Source organism: Coccinella septempunctata, chromosome 2 (assembly GCF_907165205.1).
Source record: "Coccinella septempunctata chromosome 2, icCocSept1.1, whole genome shotgun sequence".
In the NCBI taxonomy this organism is placed as follows: Eukaryota; Metazoa; Arthropoda; class Insecta; order Coleoptera; family Coccinellidae; genus Coccinella; species Coccinella septempunctata.
Genome location: NC_058190.1, coordinates 43,297,709 through 43,321,206, shown reverse-complemented (window position 1 = coordinate 43,321,206; position 23,498 = coordinate 43,297,709). Strand labels below are relative to the sequence as shown.

The following is a 23,498-nucleotide window of genomic DNA, read 5'->3' as shown; positions in this document are numbered from 1 at the left end:
TGAAAAATCAATTTTCGGGAACTTATTCTACGATGACATTCATCAAAAATCCTGTAGTAAACTTTTCGCATTAATTCACTCAAACATAAAATTCTCAAATGCCCTCAGTTTTTTGGATCTCCCAATAGAAGGAAATTCTTATCATCCTCTTCATTCACAATCTTTCTGATTGTGGAGATATTCAACTGAAATATAAGTCGTTTGAATTCAGATGAAACATTATATAAATTCTTTTACATTGAATATGTTCCCTACCGTCTGACGTATTGTGGATTTTAGAATATCAGGGTATAACTATTTGAATGAGCGGACCTGAATTCTAAATAGCACTTCCTGAAACCCTGTCTCTTTTTACAATCACTTTCGGCATTTTCGTAATAAAAATTGATATTAGTTGTGGCAACGGCGATATGACAATGACGATATTTCATGAGTGCCAATCTTACTCCGTACTAGTTACAAAAACTTGAGTAAATTATTTCATGGCCAACTGACTGCTAAGATAAATGTGAATGGAGTGTACCTATAATTAGGTGAGCAACTTATCCTGAAAAGATCTAGATTGAAATGAGACAAAATATTTTTGCAGTATATTTTATCGAGTAAAACAATTAGCAATATTAGGAATTTTATATAGTTTGTGAGAATGAAGTGAAGATCTTAGTTTAACTTTTGCCAGGAGGGAATTATTGCCTAAAATCTTAAAGAGAAAACTGAAATAACATTTGTATACTCAAATATTTATTTTCAGGTATTTTTCAGGAAAATTTATGGTTTAAAACAAAGTTAACTTCAAATAGATCGAAAGATTCGACTCCTAAATTCAAGGAATAGGTCCTAGTTGAGAGCCACTAATATTATCTTATCGTAAAAACCTATGGAGCTGATCAGTTGAAGTCCGGGTATCTTGCGAAAAACTCGTCCCAATCCCTGGTGTTCTCACAGGGCCACCTCTTCAGTTCCTTCCCGTTCTTCATGGTGGAGCACCAAGTTCCCGTTCTGTCCTTCAGGATATTGTTCACTTCTCCGGTACACACGCATCTGGGGGCTCTGGGCGTGTTACAGGGCATGATGTGCATCAGTTGAACCCCAAAGCACTCGGGGCCTTCTTTTGAAATATGCGGTTTGTAGCCGTCCCAACATTTGCAGGTAATTGCCTTTCCGCTGGTGTACACGAGGCTCAGGAGTAACGTTGATGTGGTCAACCACAACCTGAAACAAGTGGAGTGGTGTGATTCGTTAAGGTCAGGTGAAATAACGAGGAGGATGTGATATATATGATGAGATTTTCGAATTGGATTTTTTGTGCTACGGTGGAAGCCTTGAAAATACTGATTCAAGAACCGGAGATCTCAATTGGATCGAAGGAATATTATAACAGGAGATATCGTAGATTGAAATTTGCAAATTTTGAAAAAATGCCACTTCAACGATGAAAATCTTAACAAAGGGAGATAGGCTCCAGAAACTGATTGGAATAGATTCAGCGTATTCGAAAACCTATAGCTTCATACCAAACTTTCGGATATCCAACACTGTTTACAAGAAAATCGGATTTTTTCTTTTTCCACTTTTCATTTTCGAGTTCAGTTTGAATGACTCTCTGAAGTTCAATTGTGTATCGAACCGTGAACTCTTTGGTTTTCTAGAATCTACTAAACAACTTCTATGCACTCTATATCCTAGGACAATAGTAGGACAACCTAATTTTTAGGCAGAGGAGCAAATAGGTCATTTTTGGGGGGTTTAACCCCTTGCTCATTTTTGATCCGAAAAATCGAGATTTTTCGAAATCGAGTATTTGTGCTTAGGTGGAAGCCTTGGCAATGCTGATTATAAAACCGGAAATCCCAATTGGATCAGACGAATAAATCAGGAGATATCGCAAAATGAAATTTGCAATTTTTGAAAAAATGCCATTTCAACGATGAAAATCTAAACGAAGGGAGATAGGCTCACGAAACTTATTGGAATAGATTCAGCGTATTCGAAAACCTATATTTTCATACCAAACTTTCGGATATCCAACACTGTTTACAAGAAAATCGGATTTTTTATTTTTCCACTTTTCATTTTCGAGTTCAGTTTGAATGGCTCTCTGAAGTTCAATTGTGTATCGAACCGTGAACTGTTTAGTTTTCTGGAATCTACTGAACAACTCCTATGCACTCCATATCCTAGGACAATAGTAAAACAGCCTAATTTTGAGGCAGAGGTGCAAATATGTCATTTTTGGGGGGTCTAACCCCTTGCTCATTTTCGACCCAAAAAATCGAGATTTTCGAAATAGAGTTTTTGTGCTTGGGTGGAAGCCTTGGCAATGCTGATTATAAAACCGGAAATCCCAATTGGATCAGACGAATAAATCAGGAGATATCGCAGATTGAAATTTGCAATTTTTGAAAAAATGCCATTTCAACGATGAAAATCTAAACGAAGGGAGATAGGCTCACGAAACTGATTGGAATAGATTCAGCGTATTCGAAAACCTATATTTTCATACCAAACTTCCGGATATCCAACACTTTTTACAAGAAAATCGGATTTTTTATTTTTCCACTTTTCATTTTCGTGTTCAGTTTGAATGGCTCTCTGAAGTTCAATTGTGTATCGAACCGTGAACTGTTTGGTTTTCTGGAATCTATTAAACAACTTCTATGCACTCCATATCCTAGGACAATAGTAGGACAGCCTTATTTTTAGGCAGAGGTGCAAATATGTCAGTTTTGGGGGGTCTAACCACTTGCTCATTTTTGACCCAAAAAATCGAGATTTTAGAAATCGGGTTTTTGTGCTTGGGTGGAAGCCTTGGCAATGCTGATTATAAAACCGAAAATCCCAATTGGATCAGACGAATAAATCAGGAGATATCGCAGATTGAAATTTGCAATTTTTGAAAAAATGCCATTTCAACGATGAAAATCTAAACGAAGGGAGATAGGCTCACGAAACTGATTGGAATAGATTCAGCGTATTCGAAAACCTATATTTTCATACCAAACTTTCGGATATCCAACACTTTTCACAAGAAAATCGGATTTTTTATTTTTCCACTTTTCATTTTCGAGTTCAGTTTGAATGGCTCTCTGAAGTTCAATTGTGTATCGAACCGTGAACTGTTTAGTTTTCTGGAATCTACTAAACAACTTCTATGCACTCCATATCCTAGGACAATAGTAGGACAGCCTAATTTTTAGGCAGAGGTGCAAATATGTCATTTTTGGGGGGTCTAAACCCTTGCTCATTTTTGACCCAAAAAATCGAGATTTTCGAAATCCAGTTTTTGTGCTTGGGTGGAAACCTTGGCAATGCTGATTATAAAACCGAAAATCCCAATTGGATCAGACGAATAAATCAGGAGATATCGCAAATTGAAATTTGCAATTTTTGAAAAAATGCCATTTCAACGATGAAAATCTAAACGAAGGGAGATAGGCTCACGAAACTAATTGGAATAGATTCAGAGTATTCGAAAACCTTTAGTTTCATACCAAACTTTCGGATATCCAACACTGTTTACAAGAAAATAGGATTTTTTATTTTTCCACTTTTCATTTTCGAGTTCAGTTCGAATGGCTCTCTGAAGTTCAATCGTGTATTGAACCGTGAACTGTTTGGTTTTCTGGAATCTACTAAACAACTTCTATGCACTCCATATCCTAGGACATTAGTAGGACAGCCTAATTTTTAGGCAGAGGTGCAAATATGTCATTTTTGGGGGGTCTAAACCCTTGCTCATTTTTGACCCAAAAAATCGAGATTTTCGAAATCGAGTTTTTGTGCTTGGGTGGAAGCCTTGGCAATGCTGATTATAAAACCGGAAATCCCAATTGGATCAGACGAATAAATCAGGAGATATCGCAGATTGAAATTTGCAATTTTTGAAAAAATGCCATTTCAACGATGAAAATCTAAACGAAGGGAGATAGGCTCACGAAACTGATTGGAATAGATTCAGCGTATTCGAAAACCTATATTTTCATACCAAACTTTCGGATATCCAACACTTTTTACAAGAAAATCGGATTTTTTATTTTTCCACTTTTCATTTTCGAGTTCAGTTTGAATGGCTCTCTGAAGTTCAATTGTGTATCGAACCGTGAACTGTTTAGTTTTCTGGAATCTACTAAACAACTTCTATGCACTCCATATCCTAGGACAATAGTAGGACAGCCTAATTTTTAGGCAGAGGTGCAAATATGTCATTTTTGGGGGGTCTAAACCCTTGCTCATTTTTGACCCAAAAAATCGAGATTTTCGAAATCCAGTTTTTGTGCTTGGGTGGAAACCTTGGCAATGCTGATTATAAAACCGAAAATCCCAATTGGATCAGACGAATAAATCAGGAGATATCGCAAATTGAAATTTGCAATTTTTGAAAAAATGCCATTTCAACGATGAAAATCTAAACGAAGGGAGATAGGCTCACGAAACTAATTGGAATAGATTCAGAGTATTCGAAAACCTTTAGTTTCATACCAAACTTTCGGATATCCAACACTGTTTACAAGAAAATAGGATTTTTTATTTTTCCACTTTTCATTCTCGAGTTCAGTTTGAATGGCTCTCTGAAGTTCAATTGTGTATCGAACCGTTAACTAATTGGTTTTCTGGAATCCTCTAAACAACTTCTATGCACTCCATATCCTAGAACAATAGTAGGACAGCCTAATTTTCAGGCAGAGGTGCAAATATGTTATTTTGGGGGGTCTAAACCCTTGCTCATTTTTGACCCAAAAAATCGAGATTTTCGAAATCGAGTTTTTGTGCTTGGGTGGAAGCCTTGGCAATGCTGATTATAAAACCGAAAATCCCAATTGGATCAGACGACTAAATCAGGAGATATCGCAGATTGAAATTTGCAATTTTTGAAAAAATGCCATTTAAACGATGAAAATCTAAACGAAGGGAGATAGGCTCACGAAACTAATTGGAATAGATTCAGAGTATTCGAAAACCCATAGTTTCATACCAAACTTTCGGATATCCAATACTGTTTACAAGAAAATAGGATTTTTTATTTTTCCACTTTTCATTTTCGAGTTCAGTTCGAATGGCTCTCTGAAGTTCAATCGTGTATTGAACCGTGAACTGTTTGGTTTTCTGGAATCTACTAAACAACTTCTATGCACTCCATATCCTAGGACATTAGTAGGACAGCCTAATTTTTAGGCAGAGGTGCAAATATGTCATTTTTGGGGGGTCTAAACCCTTGCTCATTTTTGACCCAAAAAATCGAGATTTTCGAAATCGAGTTTTTGTGCTTGGGTGGAAGCCTTGGCAATGCTGATTATAAAACCGGAAATCCCAATTGGATCAGACGAATAAATCAGGAGATATCACAGATTGAAATTTGCAATTTTTGAAAAAATGCCATTTCAACGATGAAAATCTAAACGAAGGGAGATAGGCTCACGAAACTAATTGGAATAGATTCAGAGTATTCGAAAACCTTTAGTTTCATACCAAACTTTCGGATATCCAACACTGTTTACAAGAAAATAGGATTTTTTATTTTTCCACTTTTCATTTTCGAGTTCAGTTCGAATGGCTCTCTGAAGTTCAATCGTGTATTGAACCGTGAACTGTTTGGTTTTCTGGAATCTACTAAACAACTTCTATGCACTCCATATCCTAGGACATTAGTAGGACAGCCTAATTTTTAGGCAGAGGTGCAAATATGTCATTTTTGGGGGGTCTAAACCCTTGCTCATTTTTGACCCAAAAAATCGAGATTTTCGAAATCGAGTTTTTGTGCTTGGGTGGAAGCCTTGGCAATGCTGATTATAAAACCGGAAATCCCAATTGGATCAGACGAATAAATCAGGAGATATCGCAGATTGAAATTTGCAATTTTTGAAAAAATGCCATTTCAACGATGAAAATCTAAACGAAGGGAGATAGGCTCACGAAACTGATTGGAATAGATTCAGCGTATTCGAAAACCTATATTTTCATACCAAACTTTCGGATATCCAACACTTTTTACAAGAAAATCGGATTTTTTATTTTTCCACTTTTCATTTTCGAGTTCAGTTTGAATGGCTCTCTGAAGTTCAATTGTGTATCGAACCATGAACTGTTTAGTTTTCTGGAATCTACTAAACAACTTCTATGCACTCCATATCCTAGGACAATAGTAGGACAGCCTAATTTTTAGGCAGAGGTGCAAATATGTCATTTTTGGGGGGTCTAAACCCTTGCTCATTTTTGACCCAAAAAATCGAGATTTTCGAAATCCAGTTTTTGTGCTTGGGTGGAAACCTTGGCAATGCTGATTATAAAACCGAATATCCCAATTGGATCAGACGAATAAATCAGGAGATATCGCAAATTGAAATTTGCAATTTTTGAAAAAATGCCATTTCAACGATGAAAATCTAAACGAAGGGAGATAGGCTCACGAAACTAATTGGAATAGATTCAGAGTATTCGAAAACCTTTAGTTTCATACCAAACTTTCGGATATCCAACACTGTTTACAAGAAAATAGGATTTTTTATTTTTCCACTTTTCATTCTCGAGTTCAGTTTGAATGGCTCTCTGAAGTTCAATTGTGTATCGAACCGTTAACTAATTGGTTTTCTGGAATCCTCTAAACAACTTCTATGCACTCCATATCCTAGAACAATAGTAGGACAGCCTAATTTTCAGGCAGAGGTGCAAATATGTTATTTTGGGGGGTCTAAACCCTTGCTCATTTTTGACCCAAAAAATCGAGATTTTCGAAATCGAGTTTTTGTGCTTGGGTGGAAGCCTTGGCAATGCTGATTATAAAACCGAAAATCCCAATTGGATCAGACGACTAAATCAGGAGATATCGCAGATTGAAATTTGCAATTTTTGAAAAAATGCCATTTAAACGATGAAAATCTAAACGAAGGGAGATAGGCTCACGAAACTAATTGGAATAGATTCAGAGTATTCGAAAACCCATAGTTTCATACCAAACTTTCGGATATCCAATACTGTTTACAAGAAAATAGGATTTTTTATTTTTCCACTTTTCATTTTCGAGTTCAGTTCGAATGGCTCTCTGAAGTTCAATCGTGTATTGAACCGTGAACTGTTTGGTTTTCTGGAATCTACTAAACAACTTCTATGCACTCCATATCCTAGGACATTAGTAGGACAGCCTAATTTTTAGGCAGAGGTGCAAATATGTCATTTTTGGGGGGTCTAAACCCTTGCTCATTTTTGACCCAAAAAATCGAGATTTTCGAAATCGAGTTTTTGTGCTTAGGTGGAAGCCTTGGCAATGCTGATTATAAAACCGGAAATCCCAATTGGATCAGACGAATAAATCAGGAGATATCGCAGATTGAAATTTGCAATTTTTGAAAAAATGCCATTTCAACGATGAAAATCTAAACGAAGGGAGATAGGCTCACGAAACTGATTGGAATAGATTCAGCGTATTCGAAAACCTATATTTTCATACCAAACTTTCGGATATCCAACACTTTTTACGAGAAAATCGGATTTTTTATTTTTCCACTTTTCATTTTCGAGTTCAGTTTGAATGGCTCTCTGAAATTCAATTGTGTATAGAACCGTGAACTGTTTAGTTTTCTGGAATCTTCTGAACAACTCCTATGCACTCCATATCCTAGGACAATAGTAAAACAGCCTAATTTTGAGGCAGAGGTGCAAATATGTCATTTTTGGGGGGGTCTAACCCCTTGCTCATTTTCGACCCAAAAAATCGAGATTTTCGAAATAGAGTTTTTGTGCTTGGGTGGAAGCCTTGGCAATGCTGATTATAAAACCGGAAATCCCAATTGGATCAGACGAATAAATCAGGAGATATCGCAGATTGAAATTTGCAATTTTTGAAAAAATGCCATTTCAACGATGAAAATCTAAACGAAGGGAGATAGGCTCACGAAACTGATTGGAATAGATTCAGCGTATTCGAAAACCTATATTTTCATACCAAACTTTCGGATATCCAACACTTTTTACAAGAAAATCGGATTTTTTATTTTTCCACTTTTCATTTTCGAGTTCAGTTTGAATGGCTCTCTGAAGTTCAATTGTGTATCGAACTGTGAACTGTTTGGTTTTCTGGAATCTATTAAACAACTTCTATGCACTCCATATCCTAGGACAATAGTAGGACAGCCTTATTTTTAGGCAGAGGTGCAAATATGTCAGTTTTGGGGGGTCTAACCACTTGCTCATTTTTGACCCAAAAAATCGAGATTTTAGAAATCGAGTTTTTGTGCTTGGATGGAATCCTTGGCAATGCTGATTATAAAACCGAAAATCCCAATTGGATCAGACGAATAAATCAGGAGATATCGCAGATTGAAATTTGCAATTTTTTAAAAAATGCCATTTCAACGATGAAAATCTGAACGAAGGGAGTTAGGCTCACGTAACTGATTGGAATAGATTCAGCGTATTCGAAAACCTATAGTTTCATACCAAACTTTCGGATATCCAACACTGTTTACAAGAAAATAGAATTTTTTATTTTTCCACTTTTCATTCTCGAGTTCAGTTTGAATGGCTCTCTGAAGTTCAATTGTGTATCGAACCGTGAACTGTTTGGTTTTCTGGAATCTACTAAACAACTTCTATGCACTCCATATCCTAGAACAATAGTAGGACAGCCTAATTTTCAGGCAGAGGTGCAAATATGTCATTTTTGGGGGGTCTAACCCCTTGCTGATTTTTGACCCAAAAAATCGAGATTTTCGAAATCGAGTTTTTGCGCTTGGGTGGAAGCCTTGGCAATGCTGATTATAAAACCGAAAATCCCAATTGGATCAGACGAATAAATCAGGAGATATCGCAGATTGAAATTTGCAATTTTAGAAAAAATGACATTTCAACGATGAAAATCTAAACGAAGGGAGATAGGCTCACGAAGCTAATTGGAATAGATTCAGAGTATTCGAAAACCTATAGTTTCATACCAAACTTTCGGATATCCAACACTGTTTACAAGAAAATAGGATTTTTTATTTTTCCACTTTTCATTCTCGAGTTCAGTTTGAATGGCTCTCTGAAGTTCAATTGTGTATCGAATCGTGAACTGTTTGGTTTTCTGGAATCCTCTAAACAACTTCTATGCACTCCATATCCTAGAACAATAGTAGGACAGCCTAATTTTCAGGCAGAGGTGCAAATATGTCATTTTTGCGGGGTCTAACCCCTTGCTCATTTTTGACCCAAAAAATCGAGATTTTCGAAATCGAGTTTTTGTGCTTGGGTGGAAGCCTTGGCAATGCTGATTATAAAACCGAAAATCCCAATTGGATCAGACGACTAAATCAGGAGATATCGCAGATTGAAATTTGCAATTTTTGAAAAAATGCCATTTCAACGATGAAAATCTAAACGAAGGGAGATAGGCTCACGAAACTAATTGGAATAGATTCAGAGTATTCGAAAACCCATAGTTTCTTACCAAACTTTCGGATATCCAATACTGTTTACAAGAAAATAGGATTTTTTATTTTTCCACTTTTCATTTTCGAGTTCAGTTCGAATGGCTCTCTGAAGTTCAATCGTGTATTGAACCGTGAACTGTTTGGTTTTCTGGAATCTACTAAACAACTTCTATGCACTCCATATCCTAGGACAATAGTAGGATAGCCTAATTTTTAGGCAGAGGTGGAAATATGTCATTTTTGGGGGGTCTAAACCCTTGCTCATTTTTGACCCAAAAAATCGAGATTTTCGAAATCCAGTTTTTGTGCTTGGGTGGAAACCTTGGCAATGCTGATTATAAAACCGAAAATCCCAATTGGATCAGACGAATAAATCAGGAGATATCGCAAATTGAAATTTGCAATTTTTGAAAAAATGCCATTTCAACGATGAAAATCTAAACGAAGGGAGATAGGCTCACGAAACTAATTGGAATAGATTCAGAGTATTCGAAAACCTATAGTTTCATACCAAACTTTCGGATATCCAATACTGTTTACAAGAAAATAGGATTTTTTATTTTTCCACTTTTCATTTTCGAGTTCAGTTCGAATGGCTCTCTGAAGTTCAATCGTGTATTGAACCGTGAACTGTTTGGTTTTCTGGAATCTACTAAACAACTTCTATGCACTCCATATCCTAGGACATTAGTAGGACAGCCTAATTTTTAGGCAGAGGTGCAAATATGTCATTTTTGGGGGGTCTAAACCCTTGCTCATTTTTGACCCAAAAAATCGAGATTTTCGAAATCGAGTTTTTGTGCTTGGGTGGAAGCCTTGGCAATGCTGATTATAAAACCGAAAATCCCAATTGGATCAGACGAATAAATCAGGAGATATCGCAAAATGAAATTTGCAATTTTTGAAAAAATGCCATTTCAACGATGAAAATCTAAACGAAGGGAGATAGGCTCACGAAACTTATTGGAATAGATTCAGCGTATTCGAAAACCTATATTTTTATACCAAACTCTCGGATATTCAACACTGTTTACAAGAAAATCGGATTTTTTATTTTTCCACTTTTCATTTTCGAGTTCAGTTTGAATGGCTCTCTGAAGTTCAATCGTGTATTGAACCGTGAACTGTTTGGTTTTCTGGAATCAATTGAACAACTTCTATGCACTCCATATCCTAGGACAATAGTAGGACAGCCTAATTTTTAGGCAGAGGTGCAAATATGTCATTTTTGGGGGGTCTAACCACTTGCTCATTTTTGACCCAAAAAATCGAGATTTTCGAAATAGAGTTTTTGTGCTTGGGTGGAAGCCTTGGCAATGCTGATTATAAAACCGAAAATCCCAATTGGATCAGACGACTAAATCAGGAGATATCGCAGATTGAAATTTGCAATTTTTGAAAAAATGCCATTTCAATGATGAAAATCTAAACGAAGGGAGATAGGCTCACGAAACTAATCGGAATACATTCAGAGTATTCGAAAACCTATAGTTTCAGACCAAACTTTCGGATATCCAATACTGTTTACAAGAAAATCGGATTTTTTATTTTTCCACTTTTCATTTTCGAGTTCAGTTTGAATGGCTCTCTGAAGTTCAATTGTGTATCGAAACGTGAACTGTTTGGTTTTCTGGAATCTATTGAACAACTTCTATGCACTCCATATCCTAGGACAATAGTAGGACAGCCTAATTTTTAGGCAGAGGTGCAAATATGTCATTTTTGGGGGACTAACCCTTTGCTCATTTTTGACCCAAAAAATCGAGATTTTCGAAATCGAGTTTTTGTGCTTGGGTGGAAGCCTTGGCAATGCTGATTATAAAACCGAAAATCCCAATGGCATCAGACGAATAAATCAGGAGATATCGCAGATTGAAATTTGCAATTTTTGAAAAAATGCCATTTCAACGATGAAAATCTAAACGAAGGGAGATAGGCTCACGAAACTGATTGGAATAGATTCAGAGTATTCGAAAACCTATATTTTCATACCAAACTTTCGGATATCCAACACTTTCTACAAGAAAATCGGATTTTTTATTTTTCCACTTTTCATTTTCGAGTTCAGTTTGAATGGCTCTCTGAAGTTCAATTGTGTATCGAACCGTGAACTGTTTGGTTTTCTGGAATCTATTGAACAACTTCTATGCACTCCATATCCTAGGACAATAGTAGGACAGCCTAATTTTTAGGCAGAGGTGCAAATATGTCATTTTTGGGGGGTCTAACCACTTGCTCATTTTTGACCCAAAAAATCGAGATTTTCGAAATCGAGTTTTTGTGCTTGGGTGGAAGCCTTGGCAATGCTGATTATAAAACCGAAAATCCCAATTGCATCAGACGAATAAATCAGGAGATATCGCAGATTGAAATTTGCAATTTTTGAAAAAATGCCATTTCAACGATGAAAATCCAAACGAAGGGAGACAGGCTCACGAAACTGATTGAAATAGATTCAGCGTATCCGAAAACCTATAGTTTCATACCAAACTTTCGGATATCCAACAGTGTTTACAAGAAAATCGGATTTTTTCTTTTTCCACTTTTCTTTTTCGAGTTCAGTTTGAATGGCTCTCTGAAGTTCAGTTCTGTATCGAACCGTTAACTGTTTGGTTTTCTGAAATCTACTTAACAATTTCTATGCACTCCATATCCTACGACAATAGTAGGACAACCTAATTTTTAGGCAGAGGTGCAAATATGTCATTTTTGGGGGGTCTTACCCCTTGCTCATTTTTGACCCAAAAAATCGAGATTTTCGAAATCGAGTTTTTGTGCTTGGTTGGAAGTCTTGGTAATGGTGATTATAAAACCGGAAATCCCAATCGGATCGGAGGAATATAACAGTAGATATCTCAGATTGAAATTCTTCAATTTTTGAAATATGCTATTTCGAACATGAAAATCTAAACGAAGGGAGATAGGCTTTCGGATTTGCTCGCAATAGCTTCGGCGTGTCTGAAAACCTATACTTTCATACCAAACTTTCAAATATCTGACACTGTTTACGAGGAAATAATTTGTTTTGTTTTTCCATTTTCCATTTTCGAGTTCACTTTGAACGGCTCTCTGAAGTGCAATTCTCTATCGAATCATCAACTCATTCAACTTGAATCTTCAAGTCGAAGTTTATGTACTTCATATTTTAGGACAATATTTTATTGGAGGCTCTGATTTTCAGATTGACATTGGCAAATATGTTCATTTCAGGGGTCTAATCCCTTGCTCATTTTTGTGAGTTTTTGTGCTAGTGTGAAATTCTTTGGGAACGCTGATTATAGTGAAAACGGGAGTCCACACTTGATTGAATATTTCTTGAGACGTTTTAAAAAAAATCTTCACCATGCTAAATTTTACCCTCATATATTATTTTAATGTTTGCTGTTTGGGCCGAAAACGTCTCAGAAAATCTATAGAGCCAGAATCCTATATGTCAATTATAATACTGTTTACCGTGGATTCAACGAAGGAATGTTACTCATAGTAATTTGCAAAAAATCTTGGTGGGGATCGACAAAATTTGAAATTAGCTAATTGCACCTTCACCACCTAAAACAACTGCTGTATGTTTCTTGTAATATAAAATGTTATTTATTATAACTGGATAATTGCAGTGAAAATCAAAAGAAAGCTTTCCTTAAAATCTTGCTAAACAATAAATAACAAATTTCAAGGCAAAAAATTTAAATTTATCAAAACATTTTCTGAGTATCCAGCAGTAGGTAGGTTCTGAAAGCATATTCGTGAAAAATACGAATCTAATCATTCAAACGATTGCAATTATTTCTGCTATTCGTCTGATCGCCAGAAAATTGAAATTCCACTGAGATAATTGGGAATAAAATGATTATTTTCCCAGAAATCAAATATCTTTCTCACCTACACAATGCCGGCATTACAAAGAAGGCGCTTATCATATTTACTCACATTTCTATCGATTTCAGGCACTGGTAAAATGCATAGATGTCAGCGAGACACGACAAGACGTTAACGCTGTTCAAACACTGTTAATTTCACCTAGGTATTTGCAAGAGCTTCTCGTCCACTGGCATTGTCATGAAGACGCCGCCGCCTTGTCGTTTAGAAACAGTTATCGAGAAACGTTACTTGTACCATCAAGAAAAAATAAAAGAGAACTTGTTTTAAAGAAGATGCAGTCAACCATACCAACGAACTATGTGCAGAATTAGGTTCTTGTGCCTTTACGCTGATAGAAGGAACTCGGGAATTATTCATTACCTTGTGGAGGAAACAAAGGTGTTCGTCTCAGTGGCGTAACGTGCTGAATTTAGTCGTGAAAATTATTTCAAGGAATGCAAAAGCTTTTCTCTTTACGTCAGAAATATTTAAAATAGATTTTATCTATACTGCCTATGTCAAAAGGTATTCTTGACATTAGTATTCGCTTACCTAAGCTTATGTCATTGACCTCAAAATACGATAATAATTATAGGGTATCCCATTTTGGGCACTTTTACGAGAGGTATTTTCCTCATCTTTAGAGGAAGAGGATTGCGGCTACCGCAATAGTGGGATACTTTTTTACGAAATTAAAAATGGCGTTACCAGAATTTTGTTAGCTCTTTTGGTTTTTGAGAAACAGGGCCGAATTGAAAAGTATCAATATTTAGGCACCACTCGTATCTCATTTACCTTTAAACTTATCGAAGAAGTTGAAGCTAATTCTGATAGAATTTTTTTCGTGGAATACAGTGTCATAGTTAGATTTTTCCTCACATTCTTTGTTTTTCAGTTATGAAGCAAACACGTTATTTTTTTGAATAGAACGCCCTGTATATTATGTTGGATTGATCATCGACTTGAAGGAATTATTTTTGTGTATAAGTTTTTATATTTATTGGGCGTGAAGTGGGCTTTCCAAAGATATATAATTGTATTCAATTATTTTCAAAAACAGAATTTAAGATTTTCTAAAATCTTCTATGTTGCCTTTGTAAATATAATTCCAAAGTTTTGAGCCTTATTTTTCCTTAGATTGTATAGAAAAAAACCATCATATCATACTTCTCATTATTTTTGTAAACCGCCATTAATATTTGATATTGTGTTGTGAATAAGAAATACCGAAACAGCAGAAATATTGCACTTATAATCAGAAAATTACAAGAGCGCGCTTTTGACATGTTGCTTCTGGTTCAACCCGAATTTGCCATATTGTAATTGGACAAAAAGAAAATTTCAGAGAAAAATCTTCTTTCTGAGCTTGATAACCTTTGATAACCAAAGAGTGCTCAAGCTTTTTGATATTCTGTTGTTTTTTTCTGAGATAGAAGATGAACCTTATTCTGTAGCAAATTTCTATTAGGAAATTCAAATTTTTCACAAAATAATGTTTTTGCTCCATGTCCAAGATAACAGAACAACTAGATAGGTAAAAAGTTTTTCGGATTCTAGAGAAGAAACCAGTTATGGTAATATACTCGAGTTTGAAGATCCATGGAATTTAATGAGAAATCATTTTTTTAGGTTTCAAAGTAATTGTAAGTCGCTATTTGCATAATTCTTACTTATATTTATATTACTGGTTTTGATCTCTTCTGTGGATATCATCTGATTTGAAAATAAACAAAGAATTTTTTTCCACCCTTAGTACAAGAGATAAAAACAAGTTGCTTTGGGATGCAATATACAATGATGTTTCCATGTAAATTCTATGAGAAGTTTTAGCTCGACTATCTGACTTTAGAAGGGATGAAATTATTCATCATTGAGACTATTTCTCAGTACGGATTTTTCCTCTAGAATGTAAAAAAATTGTTATTCAGTTGGTACTTTTTTGTGCATAAAGAAAAACCACATTTTTGTAGAAAATTTTCTTATAAAAATTCCTTATAAATTTTCCAAAAGGTAAGGCTTATGTTTTATCCCAGAAAAAACTTAAAAATATTAAAAAATTATATGCAAATGGTTTGTGCACTTTATGGCTCTCATATCAAAAGTTGCAAGCCTCGCAAATAGCAGACTTCATTGTGACCCACGTATTTTTTTTAAACCAAAAGCTGGGAGATTTTATAGGGTACCATCTTCCTGATGGATAGACCTTATCCAAATGGACCAAATTTTAATCAGGCAAAGATATGAAGATGAATTAGTAGTGGTCGACAAGAATAAGATGAAAATATATACAGAAAATAGATAAATCAAAGGATCTCCACCAATGTCTCGCATCAGCTCTCAGGCCGATTTTCCGAATGAGTAGTTTCGGCAACAAACCACCGACACCGTCTCCTTTTCTCTTTCCGGACATCTCAGTAAGCCGCGATAAAACTGGATGGCTATTGTTTATGGGGTCGTATATCGTATTTATACGCGGAGTCGAGGGAAAACGTCTATTGTCCGCGCGAGGCATTTGCCTCATCCGATATTGGTCCCGGAAAGCTGTGATGTATTAATATGCATATCAGATGCTTTATGGTGGTTACCTAGCTACTCTTTCACGTGCAACTTCTCGGGGGATCTGGAACTCCCGCAGTTTATCCTTGCCTCGGTCTTTTCCGAGCCAGCGGAGACGATAAAAGTTTGGGGGAAAGAATAAGTTTCGTTATAATTCAATGGGAGCGGAGTTATCATTGACACGTCTACTCCTATGTGGATCATGCGCCACCCTTGCTGTTTGAGATTCTGGAAAGATGAAAATAGCGAAATTTGGGATATTTTCATTCATTACTGTGTGATTTTCAGTCATTGGCTTAGGTCCAAACCGAGAATACTCATATTAATAAGTTGGATTTCTTTGCATGTTTTCATACAAATACCTATCTTTCTATATGTCAAATTCTGAATGTGGATGTTTATCCCACTAGCTGATCATTTTCTTATCACTATAATTTCCGAAAATATTTTACAATCATTAAAGTCTTCCTTGTACAGGGTGGGCAAAATTGGTGATACCTGATTTACAACTTTTTCAACCCAACGAGATATAGCAAAATGCATGGCACATTACGGTAGCCATTTTTCGAGAAACTAATAATGCCATCAACAGCATTCCTCTATCTTCTTTTGTTTTCGAGTTATAGGCCGAAATCAAAATGTCAACTTTGATCATTTTCTCCGTTTCTGTTTGTGCTAGGATGTTTGAATGAAAAAATTATACAGACGCTTTTCTTATAGCAATCCAATGGCGTGCTATAATTTTTTCCAACAGGTATATATGATGAGCTATAACATGAAGATGTATTTTTTCTTATGAAAACAGTAGTTTAAAATGAATTAGAAAGACTGAGGGTGATGTATAATATAACCCTGAAATGGTAAAAAAATGGCGGTTCTTTCTTAGTCATTTTAAACTACTGTTTTTATAAGAAAAAACAGAACTTTATGTTATTGCTCAGCAATTATGAAAAAATCATAGTACGCCACTGGATTGCTATCAAAAAAGTGTCTGTATTGTGGCTTCATTTCAACATCCTATCACAAACAGAAACGGAGATAATGACCAAAGTTGAAATCGCCCAATTTAAATTTTGGCCTATAACTCAAAAACAAAAGAAGATAGAGGAATGCAGTTGATGGCATCATTAATTTCTGGAAAAAAACATTAATTTTCCTCTATCTCGTTGGGTTAGAAAGCTGTAGTTCAGATATCACCAATTTTGCCCACCCTGTTCAGGTCTATAAAAATCACTGATTCAGTGATATTTTTCCTGAAATATTTCCAGAACAAAGAAAGTAATATTCTTGAGCTCTCTGATGACAGGAATGGTGGTGTACTATTGATAGTTGTACTGGGAAAACTAGCTATGAAACCGAAGGCTATCGAAACGGAAAGTTATCAGCCAACCTAGCACAGACATTCTTGGCAAAGAATGAAGAATAACAACTATTGTTCAGCACCCAATGTCCAATGTTGAAATTCAGAACAGTTGGCCACTATTCATAAGGATTCTTGAGTGATTTACTATTACAAGATTTTTGTTGCATGATCTAACCCACAAGGATATCAAAGAACCCAATACTGATAATTATCTCTGATGATAATCATTGTGTTTGTTGCAATAAACCTGGTTAATGTGATATTTATACTTTCATAGGCACATGAGACTTATAATATTCAAAGTATTTGGATTTTTATGTGAGAACTATTCAAGGGTCAAATGAACGTTATTTTTCAAACGAAGAATGTCTATTAATTGGAATATAATTGTTGAAAGCATAACTGATCTTCTCAAAACCTTTTCTATCCGTTTCAAGTCTTCCATGTTTCAAAATCGATAAATTCAACTATAAGTGAGACAGAAAGCAGATCACCCAGTATTAATAAACTCAGTAGAAAGAATTTCTAGGAATATATTTGTTTGAATCAGAAGTGGCTATTGTGTTATGGTCTGTTTCCATACCAGATAATAATTGTATTTTCTAGGTATAATAAGTTGCTTTAATTTGTTTATCATACATGTTAAGAGTGGGAAGACGAGAAAATTTTCAACAACTTAGCGGGTTTGAAAGGGGCGTAATAGTATGGGCTTACGTTTGTCCTTTAGAGTTGTACCTGCGATTATGCACAGAAGTGTAAACGTTAGTTTATTGTAGAGGTACAGGATGTGTCACAAGAACGAACCCATTTCAAGATCGTCACCTTAGACTCTACGAAACCACTTGTCCGCAAAGTCAAATGTGGACCAATGGTTTGAGAGCATAACAAGAAAATTACAGTGCAAACTGTTCATCAAAGGATCAGAAGTTTTCGACTTTCTCCAAGTTTGTCCTATCTAAACACAAGTGATCGACTGGCTTGGTGCAGAGAATGACTGAACTTGGAACAGAATTACATATCTTGCAAGGGTGATACTCGAGACCCACAATTTTTTGTGGAAAGGCATATGCACCATACTATTGAACCTTTTCCATAGGATAAGCTCCCATGCTTATTCTGGCATGCAGCCAGAATAACGTTGGCCCATTTGGAGCCTTGGAGATGTAGGGCATCTTCCGATCTTTCACCCTTAGAAAATGTCTGGGGCATCATGGAAAGGTATGCCTCGAAGTATTCCTGAGTACATAAGGCACATGTTTAACAAAAATTGGGTGTTCTATCTTACTTTGTATGTCTTGACTCCTATAAGAAAATCTGAAGAATGACTCGAAATGGAACAGTAAAATGAGATACGAATGACGAAACGCCAAATAAACTCTCGAGTTGTCCGAATATTGTCTTTCATATTTTATGACCTAACAATCATCCCAGCAGCATGAACTGATAAAAAGCCCCTCACTCTGGGGATTCGCGAATCTGCGATGCTCACACCCGCCTACTTCATTATTTTCGTGAAAACGGAGAAGGGAGAGCGGTGTCGGGAACTAGAAACGTCGAAACTTCATAAGAAATATACTCCCAACTCATGACCTGGATACGTCTCATTTAACTTTCTAAAAACAGGAGGCACCGTTTGTTTCATGTTCCGAACTTCTCTCTAAATGTCCGCCAGCTGAAACGAACTCGCCTCCAACTATTAATTTTGTTATGTAACAACTCTTTTTCCAGTGTTTACATTAATATACAAAAGTAGCAGCGTAGTCTTCTTCAATTCTTGAAACGCCGGAAGTTTCCTGCTTCGAATGCTATGTATATTCATTAGTTCTATGCCGGGGGACAGTTTCGGGCGACCCTAAAAGACAAATGAATTCTGCTGCTCTTCCGTCGAAATGGACTTGTAACTCACTAACGAAGAAAATTAAAATGGTCCTATTTAGTGCCGAATACTGTTTGTCCCTTCTTCGGAGCTGGGGGGGAGTTTTTTGGCCGTTTATAATTTCATTCCCAATTCTGCTCGGCTCAACCCTTCTCGGCTTCATTCGATTGGCGAATTCGACCAGCCGGATCATTTGGTATTCCAAATATAGAATGAAAACGAAATATTGAGTTATAAAAGCCTTCGTTATCCAGATTGTTTCACGGTCGAGGGAAAATGCTTGGATTTAGGGGTAAAGGACGTCTGGAATACAGATAATTCGAATAACTTCAAAACTCCTACTGTTTCAAGTTGACTAAAGTTTCATGCCACCTGCAAAGATAACCATATCCGCTTCAAGAATAATTAACATCGAAGCAGGCCTTGAAACCCAAGGAGATTAGTTAATAATTTCTCTAGTTTCAATCATAGAAATAGGAATAAAATTGTAGGCAAGAAAAGCATTGAACTGAAAAAAAAACTCGAATTGATGTGAATGGTGCATTGGTCAATTTTTACTCTGAGAATAAATATCTTATTAAATGGGCTCTATTACCAACATAATTACGATTTTCCCATAGCCTCCCCAGATGTCAATAATTCTTCGTCTTCAACTGATATCTAGGGGGCTATTACTATAATGACAAAATTTCTCGAAGATTCCCGATGGTTTCTTTCCCGATTAATACAACAGTTTTTTTTATAATCAATTCTACATTTATGTGTTTATTCCATTTCGAAACTTATTCTGAATAAACAAGCTCTTATTGTGGCAATAAAAAATTTCTATAATACAAAAGACATCAAATGTTCAAAAAGTGAATATGTTTCAAAACATGAAGAGAGCGATATTGAGATATCATAAAACCAAAACAGAGCTATAGATATTCTAATTATAGATATTATAAAACATCCAATAATAATCTTCTGATGTAAACATGAAAACTATTGGAACACCAAAATATTGAATATTTCCGACTTTCCAAAATGATCCCCAATATTTTTTTTGCACCTGCATCATAAATATATTATTTTCCATCTTCCAAATATTCATTCATATTTTGAGGATGATCATCAATATTTCGCTTAAGATTTACAATACTATGAGCCAAAAATACATCACTGGTATTGGGATTCATCATTATTCAGTATTATTATTATTTCTTAGTGAACCCATTGTCAGTTCCAAATCCTTAATTGAACTCATTGTCGATTGTCAAATGCCATATGTTTAATTTCTTCTGGTCATTGCCTCAAGAAGACGGTAAGAATTCCAGTAATTCTGCATCCTACTGAAAAACTGTTCTCAGAAAACTGTCGCATCCACGAAAAATTACAACGCAGATAAATTTTCATTGCCCAATAAAATCATTTGTTGTTTTGTTTTTATCGACGACAGTATGCTTAATGGATAGTTATTCAGGCTATTTCTATCGACGATGGAATAAGATAAAATGTGGTATTTTAAGGATTACACGATTTATGAGATTCTTCTTTCATATTGAAGTTGTTTTTTGATGTGAAGTAAGTATAATAAGTAAAATGAACTGTTTGGACATAAAAGAGTATTTTCATGTTTGTAATCTATATATAGTTGTACATCGAATGAGCATTTTCTTCGATCAAATTTGGGTTTTTGAAATGCCATACATATGTGCTGGCGCTGATCAATAATTTCGGTAACTGCTATAGCGGTTTTTGCCTTTCTGATTCAATTGGAATGAAATGAAGTCTGGATGCTACTCATACAACATTCTTTTTTCTTCAAGTGTTGATGAAAAACAACGTTTGTCTATCTATTTTTCAGTTCTAGCTCCAAATCCCAGATTCTGCCAAAAAGCAGAATGGCCGAGCCATACGAAGGGGTAAAAGCCCACAGCATAATTTTATTTTCAGTCCCGAGCGAAGTCAGTTCAGTTCAGTTGTAGTCTACTGAAGATGTAAAGATAGTTTCACTATGCCTAATGAAAATATGATAACATCTGTCTGAATGAATTACCTCCTCTCTTGGTCCTATCGCTTTCTTTCGATTCTTTGGCCCAGTTATAGTGTTCAAGTTTAAGCTGAGTTTAAGTTTGAACCCAGACCAACTTTGACAATTCCCTTCAATTTTGACAAGTTTAACCCGGCTCGAATTTGAACTGTACAACCTCGTAGGTCACAATAGTTATGAATCACCATGTATATTATCATTGAGTGGTAAGAAACAAAGTTTCCTGAATAATAATAAGAATAACTGCCTCTAGGATATCGTCAACAAGTCTTAGTCCTTATTCCACCACACTTGAAATATCAAGTCTCGTCTCGAAAACGAGACGAGAGCATCTCTAATGAATTTGAAGAATGCTTATAACTTATTTTGGAATTTCTGGACATAATTTTCCTAGCTCATAACATGGGGTAGATGTAGTGCTAAAGCAGAATGATGCACTATAATTTGTTAACGTAAAGAACTTTCAAGAACACAAAAATTTCATCTAGATAATGCTCAGACTTATACTGTTACTCGAATAATTTGAATTCTCAGAACATAGAAGTAAGAGGCCACCCGCCGTAGAAGCCAGACGAAGCATCCTCTGTCTTCTTATTTTCACGAGTTAAGGAGCAGTCGATGACTTCAAGAATAACCAACTGCAGTCGAGAAAAGCCACTGTAGAGGAGAATATTAATTTATAACATACCTAATGAATGTTTGTGAATAAACTGTCTTCAACTTAACTGGGCCCGGTAGAAAGAGAATGGCTAACGTTTTTCCCAATATTCGCGGGGCTTGAGCTGCAGAAATTGCCTCCACCTCCCCCCTTATATCTGCGCATATAACACAAAATTAAATCAATTGTATTCCTAGGCGTTCGCGATACTACCTTCAGGTTGCTCCACAATCTGAAATCTGAGACATTAGTTTCCCTCATAATTGCTCATACCGCTCGCTGAACTACCGAGCAGAACGGAGTGAACCGCCTAGCTCGGCATATCCTATATCGGCATAAGGTGGCTTTCATTTCCGCTTCCGTTCCAGACTGTCGCTTTAATAGACCCCCGTTTCTTCCCCCTCCAGGTCGGATCAAAAATGCGAGCTCGTTTTTTTTTTCAACGGCATAACGAAAACCGTAGTAATTGCAGAGGGACGCAGTTTTACTACCTGTGGGATTTAAAACGTGCAACGATGATAATTTCTCCATTATGAATTTTTACGCCGTTTCGGAGCTTTAGCTTTATTGTTTACTCGAGTTACGACCTTAATTTCAGTCACCTTGATGAGTTTGCGTTACGAAAAGGCTGACACGCGAAAGTGTCTACTAGAGAGTAATTCCATCTCGCCGAAACCGGAAGAATTTTTTTTTTTTCGTTTTCAGGCCGCTGATGGATGGCGGCATTTGCATACATTTTCTGCTGGGGAAGATGGCGTGGGAGTGGGGTATAAAAAGTCGTTTTTGTGTCGGAATATTCAGATGATTCAGAGGACTCAGTCGGGAAGTTTAAATGGGTTACGTAAACTAGAAATACTGGCGCTGCTCGATCAATTTTTTCATAGTATTCACTGAGCTCGGATTTCCTTCTCAAGATGAATTCCAGTCATTTTGTGAGGGTGCATGGAGACGGGAAGTTGAACCATTAGGTACTTAGCGTCTTTGGTTATAATTAACAAAGTTAATGTTGACTAGAAAAATTTTCATTTTAACATCCCTAAAACCCATCTTACTGAAGTGTATATGTAATTCAAAACTTCAGTTTAAAGGCTCAACAAATTTATTCACACAACATGTTTCGGCAAGAATGCCATCATCAGGTTGTGTGTGGTAAAATTGTGAAAGTGAAGTTGTTGAAATAAAACATCAATACAACAGAAAAAATTAATAGGATGCCCTGTTTGAGCTCAACAACCTGGAGTCTAGACTCTCCAATAAAGGATACAACGATATTCAAACAAACTCAATTGTTGGAAACTATATGAGAGTAGAGTGAATAGTTGTAAAAAGTTAAAGTGAAACACTCCAAGTAAGCGATGTAATATAATCACTTGAAGAGCCAAATTTCATATCAGAAATCCAAAACATATCATGCGAAAGGCATCAACTTCGGGATGTCTCTCATACCCAAATCTCAAGGTACTGGAGAAAATCATTCATTTTTCTCAAAATTGACTCAAAGCTACACTTTAATGAATTGTTATAACATTCTCATAACAAAGATAACAGGAATGAAAATTGTAATATCCTCAGACGTCTATTTCTAGATTCAACTTGCTGTCTAAGTTGATCAGTATGTTTCCCAGGTAACTTCAAAATCGACTCTGACAGTGGAACACGAAAAAATTTAACATTTAAAACAAAACACCCCGTATTTTGATAGATCATTGGATGGGACACTCTACACCCAAATCTGAAGATTTTCGGGACCTTAT

General features: G+C 36.0%; 2 protein-coding genes across 3 annotated transcripts in view; one reads left to right on the top strand and one right to left on the bottom strand.

The window, feature by feature from the left end:
- LOC123306258 overlaps positions 1–23,498 on the top strand; it is a 265,491-nt gene that overhangs the window by 113,241 nt on the left and 128,752 nt on the right. The gene's annotated exons all lie outside the window — the stretch shown is intronic.
- On the bottom strand, positions 723–13,589 carry LOC123306261. Its single transcript, XM_044888162.1, has 2 exons — positions 13,329–13,589; positions 723–1,212 (listed from the first exon to the last, which is right to left on the bottom strand). Coding segments are annotated over exons 1-2 (327 nt in total). The 5' UTR covers positions 13,331–13,589; the 3' UTR covers positions 723–887.